Source organism: Gadus morhua, chromosome 11 (genome assembly GCF_902167405.1).
Source record: "Gadus morhua chromosome 11, gadMor3.0, whole genome shotgun sequence".
Taxonomy (NCBI): domain Eukaryota; kingdom Metazoa; phylum Chordata; class Actinopteri; order Gadiformes; family Gadidae; genus Gadus; species Gadus morhua.
In genome coordinates, this window is record NC_044058.1 from 1,624,922 (window position 1) to 1,650,001 (window position 25,080).

The 25,080-nt window shown below is 43.9% G+C and overlaps 1 protein-coding gene across 6 annotated transcripts in view; it reads left to right on the plus strand.

Moving 5' to 3' along the window:
• kif13a (kinesin family member 13A) overlaps positions 1 to 25,080 on the plus strand; it is a 144,702-nt gene that overhangs the window by 33,744 nt on the left and 85,878 nt on the right. For all 6 annotated transcript variants that reach the window (XR_003978465.1, XM_030369953.1, XM_030369954.1 and 3 more), the window contains exons 3-7: positions 3,245 to 3,257; positions 4,898 to 4,958; positions 16,600 to 16,692; positions 17,094 to 17,274; positions 21,710 to 21,797. Coding sequence is in view for 5 of the 6 variants with exons in the window: in XM_030369953.1 (XP_030225813.1) it covers positions 3,245 to 3,257; positions 4,898 to 4,958; positions 16,600 to 16,692; positions 17,094 to 17,274; positions 21,710 to 21,797 (436 nt within the window). In the remaining variant the exon portion in view is untranslated. The remainder of the gene's footprint in view (positions 1 to 3,244; positions 3,258 to 4,897; positions 4,959 to 16,599; positions 16,693 to 17,093; positions 17,275 to 21,709; positions 21,798 to 25,080) is intronic.

Sequence of the window (25,080 nt, forward strand, 5' to 3'; positions counted from 1 at the left end):
GATATAAGGTTGCGGGGAGACGAAGCTCTGTTCGTTTGTATATTTTATTTACGTGACCATATTTTTGTTTTATGTTAAAAAAAAAGAATCAAAGATGTGGTTTGGAATGGAGGTGGAAAGTGGAAGTCAGTTGTTCAGTATAGGGAGAGGTTTAAACCAACCAGAGAGCTGAACGCAATGAACCACTATCTGACCATGGTAAATGTCTATTTCTGTCAAAAATTGGCTAAACAAATATAAATGTAACAACCTATGAGGGTATGAACGTGTGTGTGTGTGTTAGGGCTGTCAAAATTGCTAAAAAATGACATTTGAATGTTCGTTTGGAAAAAAATCACGAATTCGAACTATTCGAATATCTGGTTGCCTATTTTACGCAGTTGCCGTCAATATGTCAATAATGCGACAAAACCATGGTTCAAATTAGTGGGATATATATATATCCTATAAACAGCCCAGTAACGTGGAGGCCTAATCATGAAAAGCCACAACTTTGTATCGCTTGCATTTCACCACCACACCTGCAAGCGCGCAAACTATAGTAATCTGAAGAAGACGCCCGCTTCTGAATGTTACAAAGTATGCTAGTGGTAACGTTCCTTGCTTTGCTTACCATTTATCGAGAAGGCCTATTAAAATCGATAAAGAAAAAAAAGCATGTCGCCTACGTCTTCCACCATGCCAGCGAAAGGGCCAGCACTACACACCGTTCGGATTCATGAAAAAAAAAGCTGTCTCGGACTTTGCCGAGAACATTGCGTTATAGCAGCTTTCACCAGCCAGACTACTAGCTCCCTGAGCTCTACTTCGGGTGCTTATTGAATGGCATAGCCGAGCTGGAATACCTATATCCAAGTACGGAAACCCGAGGGGATAAAATACATTCGCTCTTCACAATACTAGTCTGTTACACTTGTACCGCGGGAGTGTTTTTTCACATTCGAATATTATGAGGGACATCGCGAACAGACAGAGGCTCATTCACAAAGCAGATAGAGGCGCTTGTACCGCGGGAGTGTTTTTTCACATTAGAATATTAATTTTCACGTTCGAATTCGCGTTTTTTGATATATTTCGAAACGAATATTCGAACTTCGAATATTCGTTGACAGCCCTAGTTTGTGTGTGTGTGTGTGTGTGTGTGTGTGTGTGTGTGTGTGTGTGTGTGTGTGTATGGCTGTATGGCTGTATGGCGTCGTGGTATGGGAACAGCCATGAACAAGACCAGAAAGCCCTTCAGAGAGTAATCCGAGCAGCTGAAAGATGCTGCAGATCAGCACTCCCATCACTGCCTGACCTCTACAGTAAAAGATGTTGGAGTAGGGCGGCTAGGATCATCAAGGACTCTTCCCAACCTTGCAACAGCCTATTCCAGCCACTGACATCAGGCAAATGCTACAGGAGCATCATGGCTCGAACTGAGAGACTTAAGAGGAGTTTTTATCCACAAACCATTAGGCTTTTAAATCAGAACACTCAACGTACCCCTCCTTTAAATTCGAAATGGTTGATTTGCAGATATTTATTTCAGTGCTGCTTTTACACTAATTTCCCTTAAACTGTTCATTGCACCCTGCACTTTAGGCCCTGCACTTTAAAGAAGCACTTTTAGTTGTCTAGGCTTTGTGGGACTATGTTATGATTATTATGTCTTTTTAAACCTATTTATAATTATAAATGATTACAAATGATTACAAAGCTACTTGCGTTTCGCGCTTCTCACTTGCGTTTCAGACTGTTAAAATAGGCCCCTCTGATTGTATGTGGCACTTGTGTGTCAAGACCACATCCGATCCGTGAACCCCCTGAAGCTTTCACTCTCCATGTATGTCTCTTGCATTGTTTAAAATGAATCACAGGATTCACTGGCTGGATCCAATAATGTTTTGGTCTTTTTTTCAATCATATGGTAAAAATGTGCATGGAATGAGGTATTACAGTTACAGCAGAATTCAAGCTTAGTTATGAGTTTGGCAGAATGGGATCAGCTGAGGTAACACATCTTGTATTAATCACAGTATTAACCTTAGCAATAGACAATCTAAACCAGGAATGAAGTGTATTAACAACAGCAACTCTGCTGCATGTTATTTCTTATTTTGTGCCGTGAAACTGTTATTCTGAGGGCATGGGCAATTTACCTGCAGATGTTTGCAGACATGTTCACCTATTGAAGCATGAAGTCTGAAGCATGACTTCCTGAGACATTTGAGCATTGTGAGGCTGTACTGAGGCCATAGTTATCTAGTTCTCCATCTCTGTATTGTTTGACTGCATACCTTTAGGACCCGAGTCCCATATACTACCAGTGGGATATACGCATGGCCTTCAGAGCAGTAAACATGACACTTGAGGACCAGCTCATCTGTAAAATAACTCACGCAATCTTACAACATGTTTATTGTATTAACTGAAGGGAAGCAAACATTAATTGTGCTCACCAATCATATAGTAAGCTAGTTTGTTTGTATTCCGTTTAAAAGATAGCTAAGTCCTTTCTTAGTTTGTCACTTAGTTCGGTCTCGTTATAATTTACTCAAAATAAACTGAATGCTGCCGAGCAAACGGAAGCACACGGTTGGGTTTAGTTCAAGGACAAAGGCAGCTGTGGAGGCACTAGAGTGGATGGCGCCCTGCTCGGTTCAAAATGGTCAGGGCAGCGATCACAGAAGCCGTGTCTCAAATGGGAAAAGAGACACTAGATATGTTTCATGTTTTCTGCTGATATAGAGATTTTATTTTGGAAGGAAAATATATATCTTGTCGAGCATAGCGATATATCTTGCCACACAAATAATTCACATTGCAGAGTTAAATCGATATGCTAATATATTAAATATGAAGGCCCCTCTCCATCCAAGACAAGGTCTCCATAGACAGAGCTCAGTTTGCTGTCTGAAGCTGCATCCTCAGCTTCAGTAATAAGGGAGAATTTTGTAATCAGAAAATAAATAATTGAATAACATGGCAACAGTATCCACACTGTAATGACGATGCTATTGTTATATCAATGTTATATTTGCATCTAGGACAACAACAATTATATATCAAATAAGAATTGTATGCCCTTAAATCTGAACAATTAAAAAGTTTATTTTTGAGACTTAATGCGATTAAATATTGACAGGCTTTGAAATCGTAATACTAACAGAGTATACCCATTCTTCCTTGCTCTCTCTCTCTCTCTCTCTCTCTCTGGTTCCTTTCTGCATCACCACGTACATTCCTGTCATCCCCAAACAAGGAAACAACCAAAGGTAAGCATTTTGTTTCATCTCCGTCAGAAACATCCTGCAGTGTACAGGACATTTTGCAGTGTCAGCAGGAACAACCCCTCCAGAGCCGCCAGAGTTATTTTCAGTCCCTAGTTCAGAATATTGAAACTTTCCCCTTGCATTGCCACGGCTACTGCAATGATTCATGGGGCAGGGTGCAGCAACTGTATATAACACCCCTCACTCCACCACCACAACCACCACTCAGCCATCTATTGTGGAGCACAAAGCCCCTTCTCCACTTGGCTGTCTTGCTGTGGTTTCTAGGGACATGATAGAGAGGGGCTGTAGCGGGTTGGTTGGTCAGCAGGAGTGGGATAGATGTCCGTGTGAATGTGTCAGCGCTCAGAGATCTGTTGAACACCCACAAATACTACACATTGTGAGAGGGATGAGAAGAGACACTGGGACCAGTGTGTGTGTGTGTGTGTGTGTGTGTTTGTGTGCGTGCATTCAAACCACTATTGTTGGATCACACCCTCCTGACAACTCACTGGTGACTAGTGCAGTTATGTTCATGCCTCACACACCAGCAGAGTGGGGGGGCTTTGTGTTTGGTTCGTGGGGCCACTCTGCAATTGATTGATTGGCTGGGAAACTCCAGTATTCTGCCACAAGCTCTGATAGACCCTGGAGACACAATCACAGCTCAATGATTCTCCACAGATTCAACAATGCTGGAAGAAGGACATCTGATCCGTTTCTGTTCCGTTTCTTGGCACTAATGTAATTAATAAATTGTCACAGAACAAAGATTTTCTTACAAAAGTATTTCAGGGATTTATTTCCATTCCATACTGACTATGAAATCAATGGTTCACTGCCTGATAAATGTTGAGACATTTAAGCCCATTGGCCATAAATCCAAGCCCATTCGGAAAGGCTTGGATATCCAGCATAAGTCCAACACAAGAGCCCTGTCCTTCTGCTACATCTTGACACTATAACAGCAGTTTACATCATAAGCAGATAAATAATCATGTGATTAGATATCATTCGCCTGACACTGATGTGTTTATGAAAGAGGCGAATGGAAATAAAGACATTGAAAAGTGCTCTTTTAGTGGTAAAAAGTATGCCCATATTGGGTCTCTTTAAAACAGGCTAGTGTACTTTCCCGGACAGGTAACCCCCAGTAGCCCGGAGGACATTTTGGAACCTATCTGAAATAGAGTACCTGTGCTGGGCTGTGTTTTGACTCCCAGGCCTAAGCACTCAGGGCCAAGCTGTACAACAATGGTCAACTTCAACCCATCACCTTGGAAACCAGCGCATTCCTGGCAGTGCATGGTGTGAGGAGTACTTTGACTGGGGCAGCCCCACTCACACAGATTCTTGATATTAATTTATTTGACGAAAATATGCAGAGATGACAGATAAAGGATTTGTACATCCTATGATTCACTCTACGGTTTAGTTCCTCATAACCACAACATGGTGGAGTTTGGCCATGATCCTATCATTATCTGTGCGTAATACATCACATAAGATCATGTTGCTTTGTTCCAACAGAGCTTACTGGGATAATTCCCATGCAATCTCAGGTTTCGTCCAAGACCCTGCATGTACGGACAGGTGTCTGTGTTTACGTATTCCTATTTCCTGTCCCTGTCTCCTTCCAGGTGTTTGCCTTCGACCACTGTTTCTGGACCATGGACGAGTCCAACACTCCCAAATATTCCGGTGAGTGAGCAAGTGTTGTAAAACAAAATACCTAGTCCTCCCTCATTCATTTTAAAATAGTTCATGAAACATTTTTGTTTCATAATAATAATAATAATAAATGAAATATATATATCGCTTCATATGGTACTCTAAGACGCTTTACATATTGCCCTATCAAAACTATGTAAGACAGACTAGGAATAAAAGAAAAACAGAGGTTAAACATGAAGAATAAGGTGGGAGTTAGGTGGGGAAGGCTAGTGTGAAAAGGTATGTTTTGAGGGCAGATTTGAAAGAAGAGAGGGTTGGAGAGACTTTGATGTGGGAGGGGAGTGAATTCCAAAGGGTGGGGGCAGCAACTGAGAAGGCCCGATCACCCCAAGTCCGTCGCTCAGTCCGTGGAACTTGTAGCAGGTTGGCAGAATTGGACCTGAGGAATCGGGAGGGGGCGTGGTGATGGAGGAGGTCGGCAAGGTAGATTTTGTAGTTGATTCTGTGTTTAATTGGAAGCCAATGGAGTTCACGGAGGACAGGTGTGATGTGGTCTCTGGAGCGGGTACCAGTGAGGAGGCGTGCAGATGAGTTCTGGACATATTGACGTTTTTTGAGGACTTTGTTGGTGGTGCCGTAGAGAAGACCATTGCAGTAGTCAAGCCTGGATGAAATGAAAGCGTGGATGAGTGTCGCAGCAGCGGTAGTTGACAGGTTGGGGCGGAGGCGGGCGATGTTTCGGAGGTGGAAAAAGGCAGTTTTGGTAATATGGTTAACATGGGGTAGGAAGGAGAGAGTGGGGTCCAGGATAACTCCAAGGTTACGGATTTTGGTGGAGGGGGTGATGGTGGAGCCGTCAATGTTAAGGGTGAAGTTCAGAGTGGAGTGAGTGAGGGTGTCAGGACCAATGATGAAGATTTCGGATTTGTTGGAGTTGAGTTTGAGAAAGCTGTTTTGCATCCAGGTCTTGATGTCAGTCAAACAGTTGGAGAGGGTTGAGAGGGTGGAAGGACTGATGGTTTTGGAGGGGAGGTAAAGCTGTGTGTCATCGGCGTAACAATGGAACCGGAGTCCATGGTGACGAAGGATCTGACCAAGAGGAAGCATGTACAGAATGAAGAGGAGTGGACCAAGCACAGAACCCTGGGGGACACCGTGGATGAGAGGAGTAGTGGCTGATTGACAGTTGTTGATGGCGATGAATTGATGTCTGTCGGAGAGATAGGATCCAAGCCAGGAGAGGGCGGTGCCAGGGATGCCAAGGGTGGATTGGAGACGGGAGAGGAGAATGGAGTGATTGATCGTGTCAAAGGCAGCACTGAGGTCAAGGAGGATGAGGATATTTAGGGAGCCAGTGTCGGAGGATAGCAGAAGGTCATTGGTCACTTTGAGGAGGGCAGTTTCTGTACTGTGTTTGGAGCGGAAACCGGATTGGAAGAGTTCAAAGAGGTCGTTGGTGTCAAGGTAGGTGGTGAGTTGTTTGGCAACAACACGTTCCAGGATTTTAGACAGAAAAGGTAGATTGGAGATGGGGCGGTGGTTGTTAGGGGAATCAGGATCCAGGCCGGGTTTCTTTAGTACGGGGGTGACTGATGCAAGCTTTAGGGAGGAGGGGACATGGCCGGAGGATAGAGAGGAGTTTACAGTGTTAGTGATGAGGGTGGAGAGAATGGGGAGACAGGCCTTTAGAAGTGTGGTGGGGAGCGGGTCCAGGTTGCAAGTTGTTGATTTCATGGTTGAGACTATGGAGGAAAGATCAGGGGAGATGATGGTAGCAAATGTGGAGAAGGATTGACCGGTGGTTAGAGGGGGATCCGGTTTGGGATGTAGGGCGGGGTCGATGGTCAACTGGCTGTGGATTGTGCTGATTTTATCATTGAAGAAGGATAGGAAGTTATTGCATTTTTCAACTGAGAAGGAGTGAGAGATGGTGTCCAATGGCTTGAGGAGTGTGTTTATGGTGTTGAAGAGGGTCCTTGGATTGCTGCTGCCAGACTGGATGATTCCTGAGTAGTAGGAGGAGCGGGCTGAGTTCAGGGTGTCGTTGTAAGGCTGGAGGTGTTGTTTGTACATTTCCAGGTGGACGGTAAGACCTGTTTTGTGGGAAAGCCGTTCCAGTTGGTATCGTTTGGATTTGAGATGGCGGAGTTCGTCAGTGTACCATGGGGCAGAGTGGGAGAATGAGACCAATTTAGACTGAACAGGTGCAAGCTGGTCAAGGCAGGATAAGAGGGATGAGTTATAGCAGTTAACCAGGTAGTCGGGGGAGTTGTTGTGGGTGATGGTGAGTTTGGCGATGGACTCAGAAAGACATTTGGAAAGAGAGGATGGGTTAATGGATTTGAGGTTGCGGAAAGTGATGGTGCGTTTTTGCTTCTCATGGGGGGAGGGAGTGTGAGTTTGAAAAGTAATGGCCAGATGGTCGGAGATGTTGAGGTTGTTACTGGCCAGGTGACTGATTGTGATGCCAGTGGAACAGACCAGGGCCCCGTTTCCCGAAAGCATCTTTAGCCTAAGTGGATCGCAGAGTGGGTCGTACGAGCATCGTACAGTTTTCACACCGTTTCCCGAAAGCATCTTTGGTAACGAACGTCTTGAAAACGCTCGTAGCTAACGAGTGCTCCAGGGTACTCGTAGGACGCTAAGAGCCTCGTTAGCCTACTATAGCCTCAGTGGCGTAACCAGCGGACATTCCTAGTATTGGATGCGTTTTATTATAACACATTGGTAATTGTGTATCACGTGCGTCTGAGCCTAATGTGGGCCATTATGTTCTTAGTTTGAGAGAGACAGTCCAGGAAATGTTTGAGCAGTCAGGGCACTTAAAATGTGTGAGAGAAAGTGTGGGGGATTTGTGCAGACTGACATAGGCTACTCATAAAACGTAGCCTAAAATAATGTAAAAAAAAAAATAATAATAAAAATACTAATTATAAAAATATTAAAAAAATGCAAAGGAGCAGGCAAAAGGCTGGGATATGGTGGGGATTGGTCACGTTGACGGGATTGTTTAGTGACATGTGGGAGGATGGAGGGGGTTAAAAAAAAGTCTCAATCACTCTTCGACGTGCATGAAAACCAGCCGCGTAGTTATGAGGGAGGCCGTCCTCACACCGATCTTCCTCGTCGTCATCGTCCTCAATGTCCTCCGGTTCAACCAAAGCTACCCCAGCCTTAGCTGCAATGTTGTGCTGTCACACATATCACAGCGCATGACTTGGCCGGCGAAAACTGGAGCCCTCCGCTGGACTTGTGAAGGCATCTAAAGCGCAACTTCCACCTGCCGATCGTGCGCTCAGGATTAGGACTGATATATATGTCAGCCTAGGCTTAATCAATTGTGTTTTAATATCTTTAGCATTCATATTATTGCAATCTATTCTTTTCGTAGGCTACTCTGTTGGCCTTGATGGGGAGATATTTTAACCCTTTTTAACCATATTTTCCTCCGACATTCCTGCGTCTCCCCCTGCGTCATAGCCCGTTTCAGCACCATGTCAGTGGACAGGTACAATCCTACGATCGTCGTGAGTGCAGCGAATGCGCGTTCACGTTAAGAGGAGTTTCGGGAAACGCTCCAAAGAAATTATCGATGGTTCGAAAGATCCATCGAGAGAATGATCTTACGAGCGAAGATCCATCGATATCGGGAAACGGGGCTCAGATCCAGGGTGTGGCCTTTGTTATGAGTTGGAAAATCGATGTGTTGGGTGATGTTGAAGAATGAAAAGATTTCCAGAAGTTCGATTGCGGGTTTGCAGACAGAGGAGTCCACATGAACGTTGAATGTTGAACTATCTTCATGAACTATCTTGTTCATGCCTGGTGAGCACTTTGACTAAAAGGTATGACGGCCATTTCTGCCTCTAGGGGTCAATCAAAAAATTACAAAAGATGATGATGTCCTGAGGTAACTTGGGATCATGGGAGACGTTGTCTTCAGCGCCATTGCCGTTGAAATCGATCAGGCAGAAATAACGTTCACTGACGAGTTAATGTACTCATATTTTACTCACGTTACATTTGGTCACATAGTCATTTCATTCTACTGAAATTGGGATCGGGTCGACTACCAAAACAGCTGTATGTATGTATGTATATATATTAGTGCTGTCAGTTAAACGCGTTATTAACGGCGTTAACGCAAACCAATTTTAACGGCGTTCATTTTTTTATCGCGCGATTAACGCAATCTTTTTAATTTTTTTTTTTTTTTTTTTCTTTGGCTCAAAACAAAGAAGCAGTAGCCTGACTGCTATTTTCAAGGCAGTATGTTTGCATGTTCATCGTTTAATTGCACTATAGGCTTTTTTTTTGTATCGTCCTGTTTTGATCAGTATATGTTGTTATCAATAAAAAACAAGGCAAGCCGATGCACTTCTCCATGTTGATAAGAGCATTAAAATTAAAAAAATTAATGGGACAAAGAAATCAAGGGATATTTAGCATAGAAAAAAAAGTGAGTTAACTATGACATTAATGTGACTAATCGCGATGAAATATTTTAATCGCTTGACAGCACTAATATATATATATAAGGGGTGTAACGGTTCAATTATTTGTACCGAACCGTCATGGTACAGGCACTTCGGTGCGGTTACATAGGTGTACCGCGTTTCATAAATGTGGTGTACACAGCGTTAATATGGCTTGCTTTGCGATGCAGAATTTTAGACTTGGAAGTCGGAATTCCACCCGGACCGTTTAGCCAAAGTATACTACTCCGACTCTTTAATCCCCTCAGCAGCTCTTTGTCGGGATGTCGGATACGCAATGCAATTCACCGCCCGATCTATCTTATATGCAGTGGTCGAGTTGTAAAAAAAGCCAGGGGGGATGGTGGATTTTAACTTTTAGGGACAGACAGGGGCGTAGCCAAGACATTATTACTGTGGTGGGGAGAATCCATTGTCAACGGGGGGGGGGGGGGGGGATGACTTATTCATAATGTCAAAATATAACAATAAGTCAAAGTAAGATCAAACTAATAGTGCATATATTTCAGCTTTCTTTAGACCGTTTCCGTTCGGGATTTTTTAATCCAAAAAATGAAAAAAAAAATTGAAATTTAATTATAGATATATATTTTTTATCAGACTCGGGGGGGCCAGCGGGGTGGCCAACTCGCCCCCATGTGGCTACGCCCCTGGGGACAGATCATTTGTGCTGATGACAGCGCATATGGTGGGTGACCTCCAGTAGGAGACTCCGTAGTTCTGCTGGGAGACTTCAGCGCCCATGTGGGCAACGATGGAGACACCTGGATCCAACTCACCACCATCTGGTGGTGAGTTGGATCAGGGAATGGGGGAAGACTCTGGACAGACCTGGTAAGCCCAAATGGGTAGTACGGATGAATTGGGAACGTCTCAAAGAGACCCCCGTCCTACAGATCTTCAACCCACACCTCGGCAGAGCTTTGCTGGCATCCCTTTGGAGGTTGGGGCCATTGAGCCGGAGTGGAGTGTTCAGAACCTTCATTGCTGAAGCTGCCGGTGTGAGCTGTGGCCTCAAGGTCTTAGGTTCCTCAAGAAAACCCTTGGACACCGTGGTGGACACTGGTGGTTAGGGAAGGCGTCCGGATGAAGAAGAAGGGCTTCCGGGATATGTTATCCCAGAGGACTCCTGAGGCAGTGGCAGGGTACCGACAGGCTGCCCTGTCGGAGGCTAAGCAACGGGTGCGGGAGAATTTCAAACAGGCCATGGAGAAGGACTTTCAGGTCGGCACCAGTGTTTCTGGAAGACCATCCGGCACCTCACGAGGGGGATACGGGGAATCATCCAAGCTGTGTCCAGTAAGGATGGGACTCTGTTGACTTCAACTGAGGAGGTAGTCGAACGCTGGAAGGGGCACTTTGAGGATTTTTTCAGGCAGAGACAACCCGCCCTCTATGATCGAGGCTGAGCTTGAGGCTGATGGGGGTTCGTCGTCAATTTCCCTGGTGGAAGTCACTGAGGTAGTCAAACAGGGATCCAGCCAGAAATGCTGAAAGCTCTGGGTGTTGAGGGTCTTTCTTGGTTGAAACGCCTATTAAACATTGCGTGCGAGTCTTGTACATTGCCAAAGGAGAGGCAAATCGGGATGGTGGTTCCCCTGTTCAAAAAGGGGGACCAGAGAGTGTGTGCCAATTACAGGGGTATCACACTACTCAGCCTTCCATGTTAAGTATACTCTAAGGTGCTGGGAAGGAGGGTTCGGCCTGGTCGTCGAACCTCAGATTGAAGAGGAACAATGCGGTTTCTGTCCTGGAAGTTGAACTACGGACTAGCTCTTCACTCTCGCAAGTATCCTGGAGGGGGCCTGGGAGTATGCCCATCCGGTCCACATGTGTTTTGTGGATCTGGAGAAGGCGTATAACAGGGTCCCCTGGGAAAACTCTGGGAGGTGCTTTGGGAGTATGGGGGGTTCACTCCTCAGGGCCATCAAATCTCTACTATATGCATTCGAACATGACGTGAAATATACGTGTTCTTATATATATAAACAAATTGATTTTTAAAGTGCCATGTTGTGTAGCGCTTTTTTTACAGTCTATGATTAGACTTTGGTTTTTATTTCATTGTTCGCTCATCTCATCTCGCAGTAGCGGGTGCTCTAATCAATCAAATAATAGTAGATCCTGTTACGAAAATGGATAACGCACAGAGCAGCCAGCCTGAGCGGAAAATTGCGACCCCAAGTCATCCCCGCAGACAGCAGCACTCTGCATTGGTGGAAAGACACTGGCTGCAACAAATACCCGCTTCTCTCCGCATTGACATGCACACCTGCGCTCTGAAAGTGTGTTCTCCACCGCAGGTAATATCGTGAATAAAAAGAGCCGCACCTGCTGCTGTCTCCTGTTTATGTTGACAAGTCATTGTTTACGCGGTGCAGGGTTTCCGCGGGGTTGTTAAAGATATTAAAAGGTAGTAAATTAAATTAGTCAGAATTAAGGCCATTAAAAAGTATTAAAAATTAACAAACAATTAGAATTGTAACTAAATTGTAATAAACATCGTCCAACAAGGTATTTCATTTCCAATAAGGCCTATGAGCTTTTCAATTTGTGTAATTTATCTCCTAAAATTACTAAAACTTGCGTGGATTTATTTTTATGTTGCGAGTAGGACTAGGAGTGATATCAATGTTGTCACTTGGTGCGAGCGCTGAAACAAACTGGATCTACCCGGATGGCTTGCTGCCAAACCACTTCGTGAGTTCGCCTCTGTTAGTTCAAAGTCATTTGAAAGACAATAATTGGGAAATGCAAATTTTCGGACCTCTAGCTGGAGGAATCGATTCAATTTAATCGTATAGAAAGTACACTGGTGTGAATTTGCGCTACGGTATGGATTTTGACTTTACCGTGAGACTGGTGTGACTGGTAGACAGCCGTGTTTACATGGACACTTCTGATCCGATTAGAAGTGGAAGAACAGCTCAATCGGAATAAAAGATGATCATGTATACGGCTCAATCGGAATACAATTCTCTTATCAGAATAGTATTCCATGAAGAATAGAAGAGGTGGTGTAGTCCACTATAATTGACATGTATACACTTATTCCGTTTGGTTTTGGGTGGGGGTGGCTACTTTTTAACTTAGAGAGATGGCATCAGCAGCTGCAGTATTTCGCAATTGGTCAGTCGGTACTTTTATGCATACCGAACGTGACCGCTGTCAAGGAAAGTGAATTTTTTGCCTGATTCACGTCTTTCTTTACACTCCCTAAGTAGTCTGTTAACTTATCAACCCCAGCGTTTCCGGTTTCTAAGCGACGTTAACGTCTTTGGCAGACTATTTCTCTGCTGATCAACACTACGAATGGGAATTGTAAAATGACATGACGTGTGAAGATATTGTTTCGTTTTTGGCAAGGAGCCGTGTAATAATGTATCGAACGTCGCCGGTCATTATCGAAAATAATACCCTTCAGGGCGAAGCAAGACACCTCCGCTTCGCATCGCGGTCCGGTTCGCCCTGTCGGGGCTTATTTTCCCGATAATGACCGGCGTTCTGTACTACAACATTATCCCTTATATATCATATAAGTCCAGACCAACATAACGGTTGTGCGCGAGAGATATACGAACGTAAGCTTACCACTTTTGTAAATGCCATAGGCCTATATACAGTGTATTCGGATCGCATGATAGGAAGAGATCTATTCCAATTAGAAATCTAATCGTATCAGAAGTGTCCATGTAAACGCGGCTAGCGTTGTGTGCAACGCGTTACTACGCAGCACTTTTTCATGTAAAACCCCTACACTGTAATCACAATATTTAGCGAGGTAATTATAACTTAACTTCAACACTGGACACAAAAATTCTCTCTCTGGCACTCTCTGTCTGTTTTTCCTTGTGACATATTGATTAAAAACGATGGATGGTCTCCTATGGTCTCTCTCTCTCTCTCTCTCTCTCTCTCTCTCTCTCTCTCTCTCTCTCTCTCTCTCTCTCTCTCTCTCTCTCTCTCTCTCTCTTAGAGAGCAGCAGCTTGAAGTCAGCAGCTTGAAGTTGTGCTGGTATTGAAAAATATGGTGACGTTATTAAAAAAGGTATCAAAAGATAGTAAATTCAACTTAAGAATTTCTGTATAAACTGATTCTGTTCTTTTTTTTATGGCATAACTTATTTTGTGATGTGCATAGTGGCTCTTGATATTGATTGAAGTTTCAAACCAAGATTTTCTATCAGGCAAGATATGGCCCAAGTCCTGTTCATGGCTACTTTTGTCACGATTTTGTCATCGATGGTCGATGGCAAATGGATGAAAATAAAAAAGACAAAGTAAAGCTTGGTGGCTGGTATGAGCCACTGGTCATAATTAGCAAGCTATTGTGATATATCAATCAATGAAGTGCTGTTTTCGAAGGTATCACTGGAAGTTATGGGATAAAGGTAACTACCGTTATGAATAAAACTAAAATAAAATTTGGATAAAATTTGGATAATGTAATTTTACAACTCTAAAAAATAGTTCTCGTCTTTTTAGATATTTTAATGTGGTAATGTTAATGTAGCATTTTACCATTGTGTGTTGAAAGTAGTTCCTTAAGTCTGGTGAGTTGTGTGTGAATCCCAAAGTGCTGGTAATGTTCATTTGCATTTGAAGGGAATGGAGCAGATAAACAAATAGATAGATCTTGCGTGGTCTTAAGAATAAATAGTTATATTCAATTGTACATTATCTGACTTAATATAACTCAAACCAATTCAATGCAATTCCACAGCGGTTAATTATCTTGTATGTATAATGTGGCGTGAAGTGCAACTATGTGGCCCTTTTTTCGAGAAGGGTCCAGCTGCAGGCTTGGGCGTTTCCGTCATGACACAAGAACGCCCTTTAGGCGTTCCTGGTAGCGTTTCATCGACCAATCACGAGGTGTTTCGAAAGGCATACTGGGTTTCGCAAAGGCATACTGCGAAGCACAGTCGCAAGGCATACTAAGCTTTCCTTCCTTAATGGCAATTTTACCTCTCATTAGTTTCAGAAATCATGGATCCCCCACTTGGCTAACGTTAGTTCTATGTTACCCGTACTTACTACTAGATCTTACTTTGAAACTTCTGTTTGAGAAAATCGAACTAGCAAATGTTCCGGATGTTGACATCCGTGCGAAGAAGAAGAGGTTCGGTGTTAATGGTGAAAGTTAGGCCGGTTTATACGCAGAGTTTCCGTTGTCCAGTTATTACCGGTCATTGACCGGAAAAAAATGAGGAGGACCGAAAATTTTAAATGGTCAGAATGACCAATGGAAATAATTCTCTGCACAATTTGAATTGTGTTTAAATATGCTACAGTGGTCATTTGTTTAGCCAATTCATGTTAAACAATGAGGGTTTTGATTGACCCGACCCGGCCCGCCGATATTTCCCACCACTATCCTTGAGCCGGGTCGGGCCGGGCCTTTGATCGGGCGTTTGTGTTTTTTTTGTTTTTGTTATCATTGCTTTATTTGCCTAATCTGAGGAGAAATCTATGCCATAAACAGAAATATCATCGGCCCTTATTACACGGGCCTTCTCAATGCCATGGAAAGCTCAGTTTACTTGCATGGGTAGTAGTCCGGTACCTTGTCTTCGGTTGCTAAGCGACGTCAACGTCTTTGGCGCACTATTTCACTGCTGATCAACACTACGAATGCTGGTAACGAATAAATTGTAAAAAGACACACCATGTGAAGTTATCTTCCAAATAAGATTTGAAAAGCTTTGGAAGTTTATTTACAACACTATTTATATGGTTTTGGAGTAGTGCACTTTGACATTTTAATACAGTTCAGCGAGAAAGGCGACGAAGAATAAGAAAGGGGCGTTCCAGTCTGCGTAAACGGGAACCCCCACCAGACGAGAACGCCCATTTGTGTCTGCAGTGGGATGATATTGCTTTTTTCCAGGGAGCCACCTCTTCTACTGATGCCTCAATAGCAAAGGTCGCCTCTGTGTCGAATGGCGGGTTACTACCACCCAGAATGGCCCGATTTACATCGTCATTGTGGATATAGCGTCTTTATCGCGTCACAGTAGATTTGCAATGTGAATAAAATACTTGTATGGTATGTTCATGAGCCGGCCTGCGCAGAGGGCCTGGGCTTTATTTAGCGCATTACACAGCTGCCAGCCTTGAGCGCAGACACACAGGAGAGCAGCACACAGTGTCAAACTTTTCTCAATGCATTGTTCTATATACCCTCACTACCAGGAAATGATCCTGCCACCTTTTCCCCCTAGGTGCGTTCTGGTGTTTATTTTATTTTCTCCACGTCGGACCCTAATAATGACTATGTAACTATAAAGCTCAATGTAGGTCATAGCAATAGGTAGGGCTGGGCGATATGACGATATATATCGTGTGATATAAAAATGTCTATCGTTTCATATTATCCTCAATCGTTTATATCGTCTTGTCGCAAATCACACTCTTACGGTAATATTTTAAGTCATTTGGCGACGCTTTGCATTCTTCCACACGGCACATGAACGCAACACAAACAAACATGGAGGAGAGTGTACGTGACAATTCTGAATAGGAGAAGGACTCCCACGACCAGCCAAGACAAAGTGAGCTCGTACCTAAAAGAGGGGCTACGAAATAGGCCTTTCCATGTGGTCACTTTATATAAACTACCGTAATTTTCATACTATAAAACGCGCCTTTTTTTTCGATTCTGCGGCTTGTATAACGGTGCTGCAGAGGACAGCTGATTTGGAACGGAACAACAGCTGTTTAATCTTCAACAAAATATGCAGATACTGTCAAAATCGGTTCCAGGGAGTATATAGGGATTATTAATGTTTTTGATGGTGTTTTTTTTCTGTAACGAGTATTCGAATATTCGCTCGGAAAAAACCAACGAGTATTTGAAGCCTGAAAAATGGCATTTGGGCAAGCCCTAATGGTAATTAAACATTAAAACACCTGCGGTTTATAGTCCAGTGCGGCTTATATATGTACACATCATTCAATTTAGCTGCTGCGGCACTCCGGTGCGCCTTATAGTGCGGAAAATACGGTATTTATTCATTGAATTTACAAAAAATTTGCGATATTGTGATAAATATCGTTATCGGGATATGAATGACCTATATCGGGATATGATATTTTGGTCATATCGCCCAGCCCTAGCAATAGGGTGGCTCCTCAGTGTGTTTATTGTCATCTTGATGGATGCTCTAAAGGTCAAGAGGTGGTGTTCAAGTGCCTTGGAGAGGGTATACTGGACAACGCGTTCCAAGGATACAATGCCTGCATATTTGCCTATGGACAAACAGGTAACTAAGGATAAAAAAATACTTTTTTCTTCTTCTTTACGTATGTCATCTCATATACCTTCTCTTCATTTATATTTCTGAACTGAAAATCTTACATAATAATTAAGTCAACAAGCAGATCTGTCCAGTAGTCCTGATATCATTTGCGTGTCATTTGCGAGGTGACTTACTTAAGGCATATCCTCTACCAGCATGGATATAGCAGCTGTTCCAGCTCACCACTTTGCTGTAGGTGAAAGGAAAACATGCACGTGAAGTCATTCATATGAATCAAAATGATAATAATGACTATTATTAGTACTATTATTACTATGTTATTAGAAGGATTAGTCGTATTATTAGAAAATGAGTGAATGCTCCATTGTTGTTCCTTGCTAACTGCATTCCCTATGTGTCCATAGGTTCAGGGAAGTCCTTTTCCATGATGGGGAATGGGGATCAGCCGGGTCTGATTCCAAGGCTGTGCGGTGCCTTGTTCGAAAGGGTCCACAGAGACGAATGTGAGGCACACTCCTTCAAGCTGGAGGTCTCCTTCATGGAGATCTACAACGAGAAGGTCAGGGACCTCCTAGACCCCAAAGGGTGAGTCTCCTGTCTGCCCTCACATTTAGTGTGGGGTGCTGTGTTGTGAAACCATGGAGCTGCAAAATCGGGAGCAAACATGTATCATTATCTCTATTCTGAACCAGCTATTGTCCCGCGCTATTTTTGATGAATCCAGGTTCAATGCCAGTTCAAGGATTACAAGTTATAATGTGTAATGCACGCCTCCTGGCAACGCCATGCTAGCTCCAGTGCCAAGCTGTATTTCTCTCTCTCTCCCTCTGGGGCCGGGGGCCGTTCTCATGGTTGTTTAGAGTGGTGTTGTGTCTGGGTGCCTGAATTGGCAGAGAGACAGTGAGGATGTGAGGAGGAAGCTGGACCCAGTGGCTTCCTGGTATCCTCCTTCTCATGGACACTGTTGCATTCTTTGCCCTGTGGTTGGCAGACAAGCCTGCAGAAGAGGGCTTTGAAAGAGTTTGTTTTAGGGACATCTGTTAGTGAAGCACAGCATCCAGGGGGGGAGAGAGTTAGAGAGAGGAGCCCCAGAGCGGGAAACAGAGAGAGACAGTGGAGGGCTCTGTGCTGCTGCTGCTGCTGCAGATGCTGATAAGGCAGACCCATTTGGACTGCCACTTCCTTTCGGCCTGTCACCCAGACATTGTGTGTCTTTAAGATGACTCTTTAATCCAAGCTTTCTGCTTGATTAAAGGCCATATGCTATTGCAATAGTATAAGCGAATCTATTCAGGATGGATACTTAATCCAAACAAAAGGCTAGTCACTCACTGCTCATGATTTATGCTGGTGGTTCAGTGTTGGGTTGTATTGTAGATCGAGAACAGGGAGTTTAACATCTCAATGAGACTTCTGCTAGAGCCATGGGGGTTTCTATTGATCTCCAGTGTCGGTGGTTTGACTGACAACTATCAATTTAGTATCCACTTCTACCCACCAACTCAATCAAGGGAAGTTCTTTAAACACAGGGTATTCTTATGAAAAAAAACATTTTAAAATACAGCTTTGTGTTTGTGTGTAGTGATTAGCAATTGCAGCAGGAATCCCAACAGACAGGAGGAGGAACAGTGTTTTACTAAACCTTTAACACAGGGGTCTTCAACGTTTTCCAGGCCAAGGACCCCCAAACTGATGGAGAGATGGAGTGGGGACCCCCTACTTATATATTGTATAAAATTGTGTTTTATATTAAACAGGTCCAATAGTGCCATGTATAAATGTACCTTGTTAATTTGCATTCAATACTAAGATATTTCAATAATAAACAGCAGGGCTCCAGAGTGCGCCTAATTTGGGCGCACATGCCCCTAGAATTCGGGGTAGTGCGACCAAATATTTTATTTGGGCGCACCGGTGCGACTGAAAATTTATCTGGTATAATTATTATTATTATACCAGTCTATTCATAATATTGTAATGACCACGGAAGAGGCAGTGAATGAAGTTTTGATTAGACAGCGATTTATTAGATACCTAATAAACCGTTGGAAGACCGGTAACAATAGCAACGCCGGTGAACAAACCCGCGAAGCCCAATCCAGGGGCCCCGGGCCTGTACTACGAAGCTCGATTAGAGGGTAAGCGAGGTATGTTGAGCTGAAAGCCTGGGTTAGCTGTACCATGAAAGTCGATCTCTTTAAGCGTCGCTGTATCACCATGGTGATTTACGCTCGCAACCAAACCTGGGCGGGAACAGCTTTTCAGCGAGTCTACCCGGAGATCGGCTACTTATATCGGCGTGCGCAGCTTCCTAGCCCCTCCTCCGATAATGGCGTCACCATTTGTGGGTGTTCCCATGGACCTCGGCGCACTTATCGTACAGGCGTCTCTCCGGAGACAGAGGGTTTTTCGGGACAGAACCGATCCCTTGGCATTGTCTGACGATATTCTTTATGAGAGATACAGATTCGGCATTTATTTAAGGCATTTATTTAATGGTCAAAATATTATTAATCAATGGCGTAAATATCGACGGTGCAACCGGTGCAGCTGCCCGGTTGCCCCCCCCCCGTCAACAACTCAGCGCAAGGCAGGCACGGTCCAATGAAAAAAAACATTTTAAAATACAGCTTTGTGTTTGTGTGTAGTGATTAGCAATTGCAGCAGGAATCCCAACAGACAGGAGGAGGAACAGTGTTTTACTAAACCTTTAACACAGGGGTCTTCTATTAATTATTAATCGATGGCGTAATTATCGACGGTGCAACCGGTGCAGCTGCCCGGTTGCCCCCCCCCCGTCAACAACTCAGCGCAAGGCAGGCACGGTCCAACGCCCCCCCCCCCCCCCCCTCAAAACTCAAAACTTGGGTGCACCATAAATACGTGCTGGTGCACCCAAATAAAAAATTCAGGCGCACCAGTGCACCCAAGGAAAAAGTTAGTCTGGAGCCCTGCACAGGTTCATGTATTCATGTTTTCATTCTAAACGTGTGCAAGGTAAATAAACATAAACGTAACATAACATAATAAACTGATGCCTGCCAAGATCAACAATGTCTGTCAATTGCATGTAATCATGCACAAAAGCAATTCAAATGGACATTTTAAAAACATAAATGTGGAAACGAAAATTGGTGATGTTTGCTAGTGTCTTTCTCTCACTCCGCGAGTAGTCCGGTAACTTATCAACCCCAGCGTGTCCGGTTGCTAAGCGAGGTTAAAGTCTTTGGCGGACTATTTCTCTGCTGATCGCTTATTTTCCCGATAGTGACCGGCGTTCTGTAAATTATCCCTTGCATAACAGCACTCTCTCTCTCTCCCAACAGTCTTCGCTGCACACTCTCATCCAAATACGTATTGTTTACGGCGGAGGAGGGGGTAGATATAAAGATCGGACGAGAAACGGACGTCCCTGTGCTGTCCTTCTTAATTGAAGGAGCAGGCAGAGAAAAGCTCTCTCCTGCTGGGCTTTCATTAAAATAAAATACATAAAAATGTCGCAGCCAGTCCGGATGAGTCAGGTGTGCGCGAGAGACCGTACGTACGTACAAACGTACGCTTACCACTTTTGTAAATGCCAAATATGTTGGTACATTCGGATCACATGATAGGAATAGATCTATTCCGATTAGAAATCGGTTCAAAAGTGCCCATGTAAACGCGCCTAGTGTGTTAGATTAATTTTAATGTGTATTTTTTTTGGGGAAAAAATTGCGGGGGGAATATAAAAAAAATGTCTAATCAACCAAAACTTTCGCGGACCCCCTATTGAAGACCTCTGCTTTTAGAGACAGGAAGTGGAACGGGGTTTTACTAAATCTTTAACCGACAGGAGGAGGAACAGTGATTTACTAAACTATTATCCCCATCCAGTACTCAAGACGGATGATTTGAGAACTTTTTATATATAACCTTATCCTCATCGTCAAAACGCTTATCCGGGGGCAGCATCTCAAGGAGGGGGACCCAGACTTCCCTTTCCTGGGCCAAATTGACCAGCTCTGACGGGGGGATCCCAAGGCGATCCAAGGCAAGTGTTGAGATATAATCTATCCACCTAGGCCTTGGTCTACCCCGAGGTCTCCTCCCCAATGGACGTGCCTGGAATACCGCCCTAGTGGGGCGCCTAGTCGGGATCCTTACCAGATTCCTGAACCACATCAACTGACTCCTTTCTAAGCAGAGGTTTAGCGGCTCTCATCCGTGTTCCTCACGGATCGCTGAGCAGCTTCTCACCCTATCCCTAAGGGAGATGCCACCCACCCTCCAGAGAAAACCCATCTTGGCCGCTTTTACCCACAATCTCGTCCTTTCGGTTTTTTTGATAAATATAATAAAATCCTAAAATGGTAATTATACAACAGTGGTTCTGAGCGAGTAATTTGATTGGACAAGAGACATTCCATGAGTTCTGCAGGAGCGCTGATATGATCGCCAACATCACTCGGACTGTTCACCAAACTCTAAACCAACTGTCAAAATCACTCCGCATTCCAGCTGTAACCAACTTACTTTAACTGTAACAGTTTACTTAAACTGTTACCTTGGACCGTACCTGAACCAGCTTTGCGCGGTAGCCTAAAGATGGATAGATTCCGAAATATAACATTTGATTTGATGCACAATCGAGACTCCAGTTGTGCCCCGATGTCAGCGTCTGAGCTTGACAGGTTGGAGAGGAGCATTAATGAAGCCAACACCGTAAAGAAAACGGTGTGGGCTTTAAACTGCTTGGTGTTTTGTTGAGTTGTTGCTTGGCAACAGTCCGCTCTGTGGGGATGTATTTTTGTTTGCGGAAGCAATTTCATTCGTTTATATGATTAAATAAACAAACAAATCACAATCTATTGTCAATTATTATTGTTAACAGTACATTTTACTAGTATAACTGTTGTATAAAAGCAATATCACACTCGAGGTTGCAATGTTGTTGTTCTATATTAGCGCTGCTGTGATTGCCTCCGGCATTGATTTTAATGATCTATTCTTCTTCCTGATTCCCTCCACGTGTCTCCTCAGGAGCCGGCTCTCCCTGAAGGTGCGAGAGCACAAAGTGCTGGGTCCGTACGTGGATGGCCTCTCTCAGCTGGCTGTGACCAGCTTTGAGGTGTGTCTCCCTCTCCTCTCTCGTCACACCATGATTACAGGCCCCCTAGTCACATTCAACAGAGGCCCTCCACTTTTAAACACGCACGCACACGCACACACATACGCACACACGCACACCCTCACAGACACACACACACACAGACACACACACACACCCCCCCCCCACACACACACACCCAACTGCACGCACACGCACATAGATCATTGCATTATGAAAAGTCATAGTCCAGAGACCTGGCGTTCCAGTCCTAATGCAGTGTCGTCATGGGTTTTGTTAAGACATCCTTACTTTTGGCAAGTGCTTATTTAATTAAGTTTGAACTTCTCAGCCCTATAGCGTTTTACTGCACTCTATGTCAGAGCGGGCCAGTGCATTTCACACAGAACCTCAAGCGCACTTCCCACTGTGAACAAGCTCCGTCACACATGTTCCGCAGCCAAGTGGAAATACTGCTGGCTACATTGATTTAGTATGGATGAATCATTTTCAAGTTCAGGTCAGCCTACACCAGTGGTGGCTGGTGGTTATTAAAGTGAGGGAGGAAGGACTGCGCGCTTGGTTGCCATTGGCCTGCTTCCACTGTTAGTGGCGTATGGTGGCATAAGAATGTGAGACTCAAGTTGTTTCAGGGTGTTTCAGTGACCAAAAAAATATCAGGGAGGGATAATTACGTGAATAAAATTGAGGCAAATCCACCAGTGGCAGCATTGTACTTTGAAAGCTGGTGGGCAGCATGTCTTGGACTACAAGGGCATAAACACACTTGCAAACTTGTCGCTTTTCGGCGACAATCACCGTTTTCTTGGTCAATTGGGTCAATCACGTGAATCGCGTCGAACCAGAGAGGTTTTTTTAGGGGGCGGGGGGGAAGGCTTTCCTTCATATGAAGCATTATTGGATGATTCTTATAATTTACATTTCTCTGGGCCAATCACAATCTCAGCATCTTGAAGCACACAGCGCCAACTGAGCTCGCCTTTGGATGAGACCCCTGGCTACCGCGCGAGACTGATGGAATCTCTTAACGTCAATTTGAAGTAGGGGTGTAGGTCTACGGTATAAACGGTATAGAAAGTACACCAGTGTGAATTTGCGCTACGGTATGGATTTTGACATTACCGTGAGACCGGTGTGACCGGTAGACAGTATTTTGTGTAACGCGCAACAAAGTAAGTAACGCGTTAATACAGTAACCAAACTACTTTTTCATGTAAAAAGTAAAGTTACGCGCAACTACTGAAAATATGGTAACGAAACATTTTTCAATTCAGCGCCACGTTACTTTTCCCAGGGACAGATTTTACAGCGATACTGCCTTCTCAGGCAGTATGCTATTGCGCAAGCTCTCAGGCAGTATGCTATTGCGCAAGCACGCAGGCGTGCAGCAAGCGCTCCGGTACGCGAGAGACGCTGGTTGAGTGAAGCTGTCTCTGCATATCAGACATTGCTTCCGCAGGCGTTTTGAAAACCAGCCCTTACGACAAAGTGCCAGCGGTGGAACGAGATAACAAAAGCCGTCACCGTTTACCTGTGTAAGGACATGGTTCCCTTTCAAAACGTTGATTGAAAGTGCTTTAAAGAGATGGTCAAAACACTCAATCCCAGGTATGCGTTTCCTGCCCGCACACACTTCAGCCAAATTGAGATGCCAAAACTATGCGGCAAGGTCTGCAAGCAAGTGGAGAAACAAATCCTTACTATTAAACATTAGTGATTTTCAGAGATAGAAGTATCTCTGAAAAAAAAAAAGATTATGCAGTTTTGCTGCCTTACCAGTATTTTACCCCTTCAGAAGCATTTATATTGAAATTAGAAGATCAAATGAACATACTGTGATATAATACCGTTACCATCTATGCCTCAAATCATACCGTGATATACATTTTAGTCCATACCATGCAGCCCTAATTTGAATGAACTATCTTATGTTAAATTCGAGGTAATTCAAGCTTTTTGGAGCAAAAACGACAGCTATTTGTTTGCTTGATTCAACTAACGTTAGCTAACGCTTTATGATGTGATATCATTTACAATAATATTGTATTTTTAGGACTGAGTCAACGTCGAGTACTGCACGAACGTAGACCTTGCATAAAGTTAGTAAATTCTAACAACATAGGGCTATACTGGCAAGCTTGTTGTCCTAGGCTAATACACCAACAGCAAATGTCTGTATAATAAAGGGCTACATTTTGCATCCAAATCTGTCATTTTAAATCTTTCCATTGTATTGTGTGCTCCATCCTCCGGGTAGCTCAGAATTCGAGTAGCCGTATATCTCAAAACACCGATCAGTCCTTGGACCGATGATCCCTCCCGACACTGTAACCTTTTTTAAACTGAGAGGTTTGCAGGTCTGCATATGGATTCAAAGCCCATTAGTCAAATCAGTTCTACTCTTGATTTGTAAAACTAAATAAAAAAATCTGGGCCTATCATGGGGCCTATCTTTGCCCTATGTTTATTTTTAGCTACAATTGTTTTAAGAAAAAAGTAGAAACAAGACCAAAAGGGATGCCATTTAAAATGCTCTGAACCATTCACTAACATCCTTTCCGCAATATCAAACAGAACGGTCAGAGTTACAAGCAATTAAAAGAACAAGAACATTATTTCACAACTATTTAAATGGACTTTAAGCCTAACAGTGTTTGGGGCAAATGTTGATGTTAATGGATGTCTCTGAATGGTGATGGTCATGGTGTTAAGCCAATTAAGATTGAGGGACTTCGTTTGTAGATCAAGTGAATCCTCCTTGCTGTTTGTGTTGCAAAAATATCAATTGGTCATACCAAAGCGTGGTCCAACCAGACTCTCGTACTTCATTTCATTTGTACAGAGAGTCTGGACCTACTCAATTGACAAACGTTAACTCACTTGAAGGCGGGTGTCTGTTGAAGTTGAAAACTATTGGATCTGCCCAGTGCCACTCTGGATCTGCCATAACCAATCGCTAACGTTTGGCCGGGAATCACGTTGCGCGCAGGCTGTAAACAAACCAAACACCGTGCGTGGAGATGTCTGTCAATTAGAGCTGACCTTAACGTCATCATTCTCAGCCACTCCCTTTGTTCGCTGATTGGACCGCCAAAAATCTGGCTTCCAAGGAAACCATGCATATGAAGCAGACCCAGACCTAGTACTGAAGTGAAATGAAAATTGAGCGGAAGTAGGTAGGTGGAAGTAGGGGAGGTGCCAGGCTAGCACCGAACCACACTGCTCGGCGGAAACGCCAATATAAGCGAACAGAGCCGCACTGTACATCAACGAACAGTAGCGC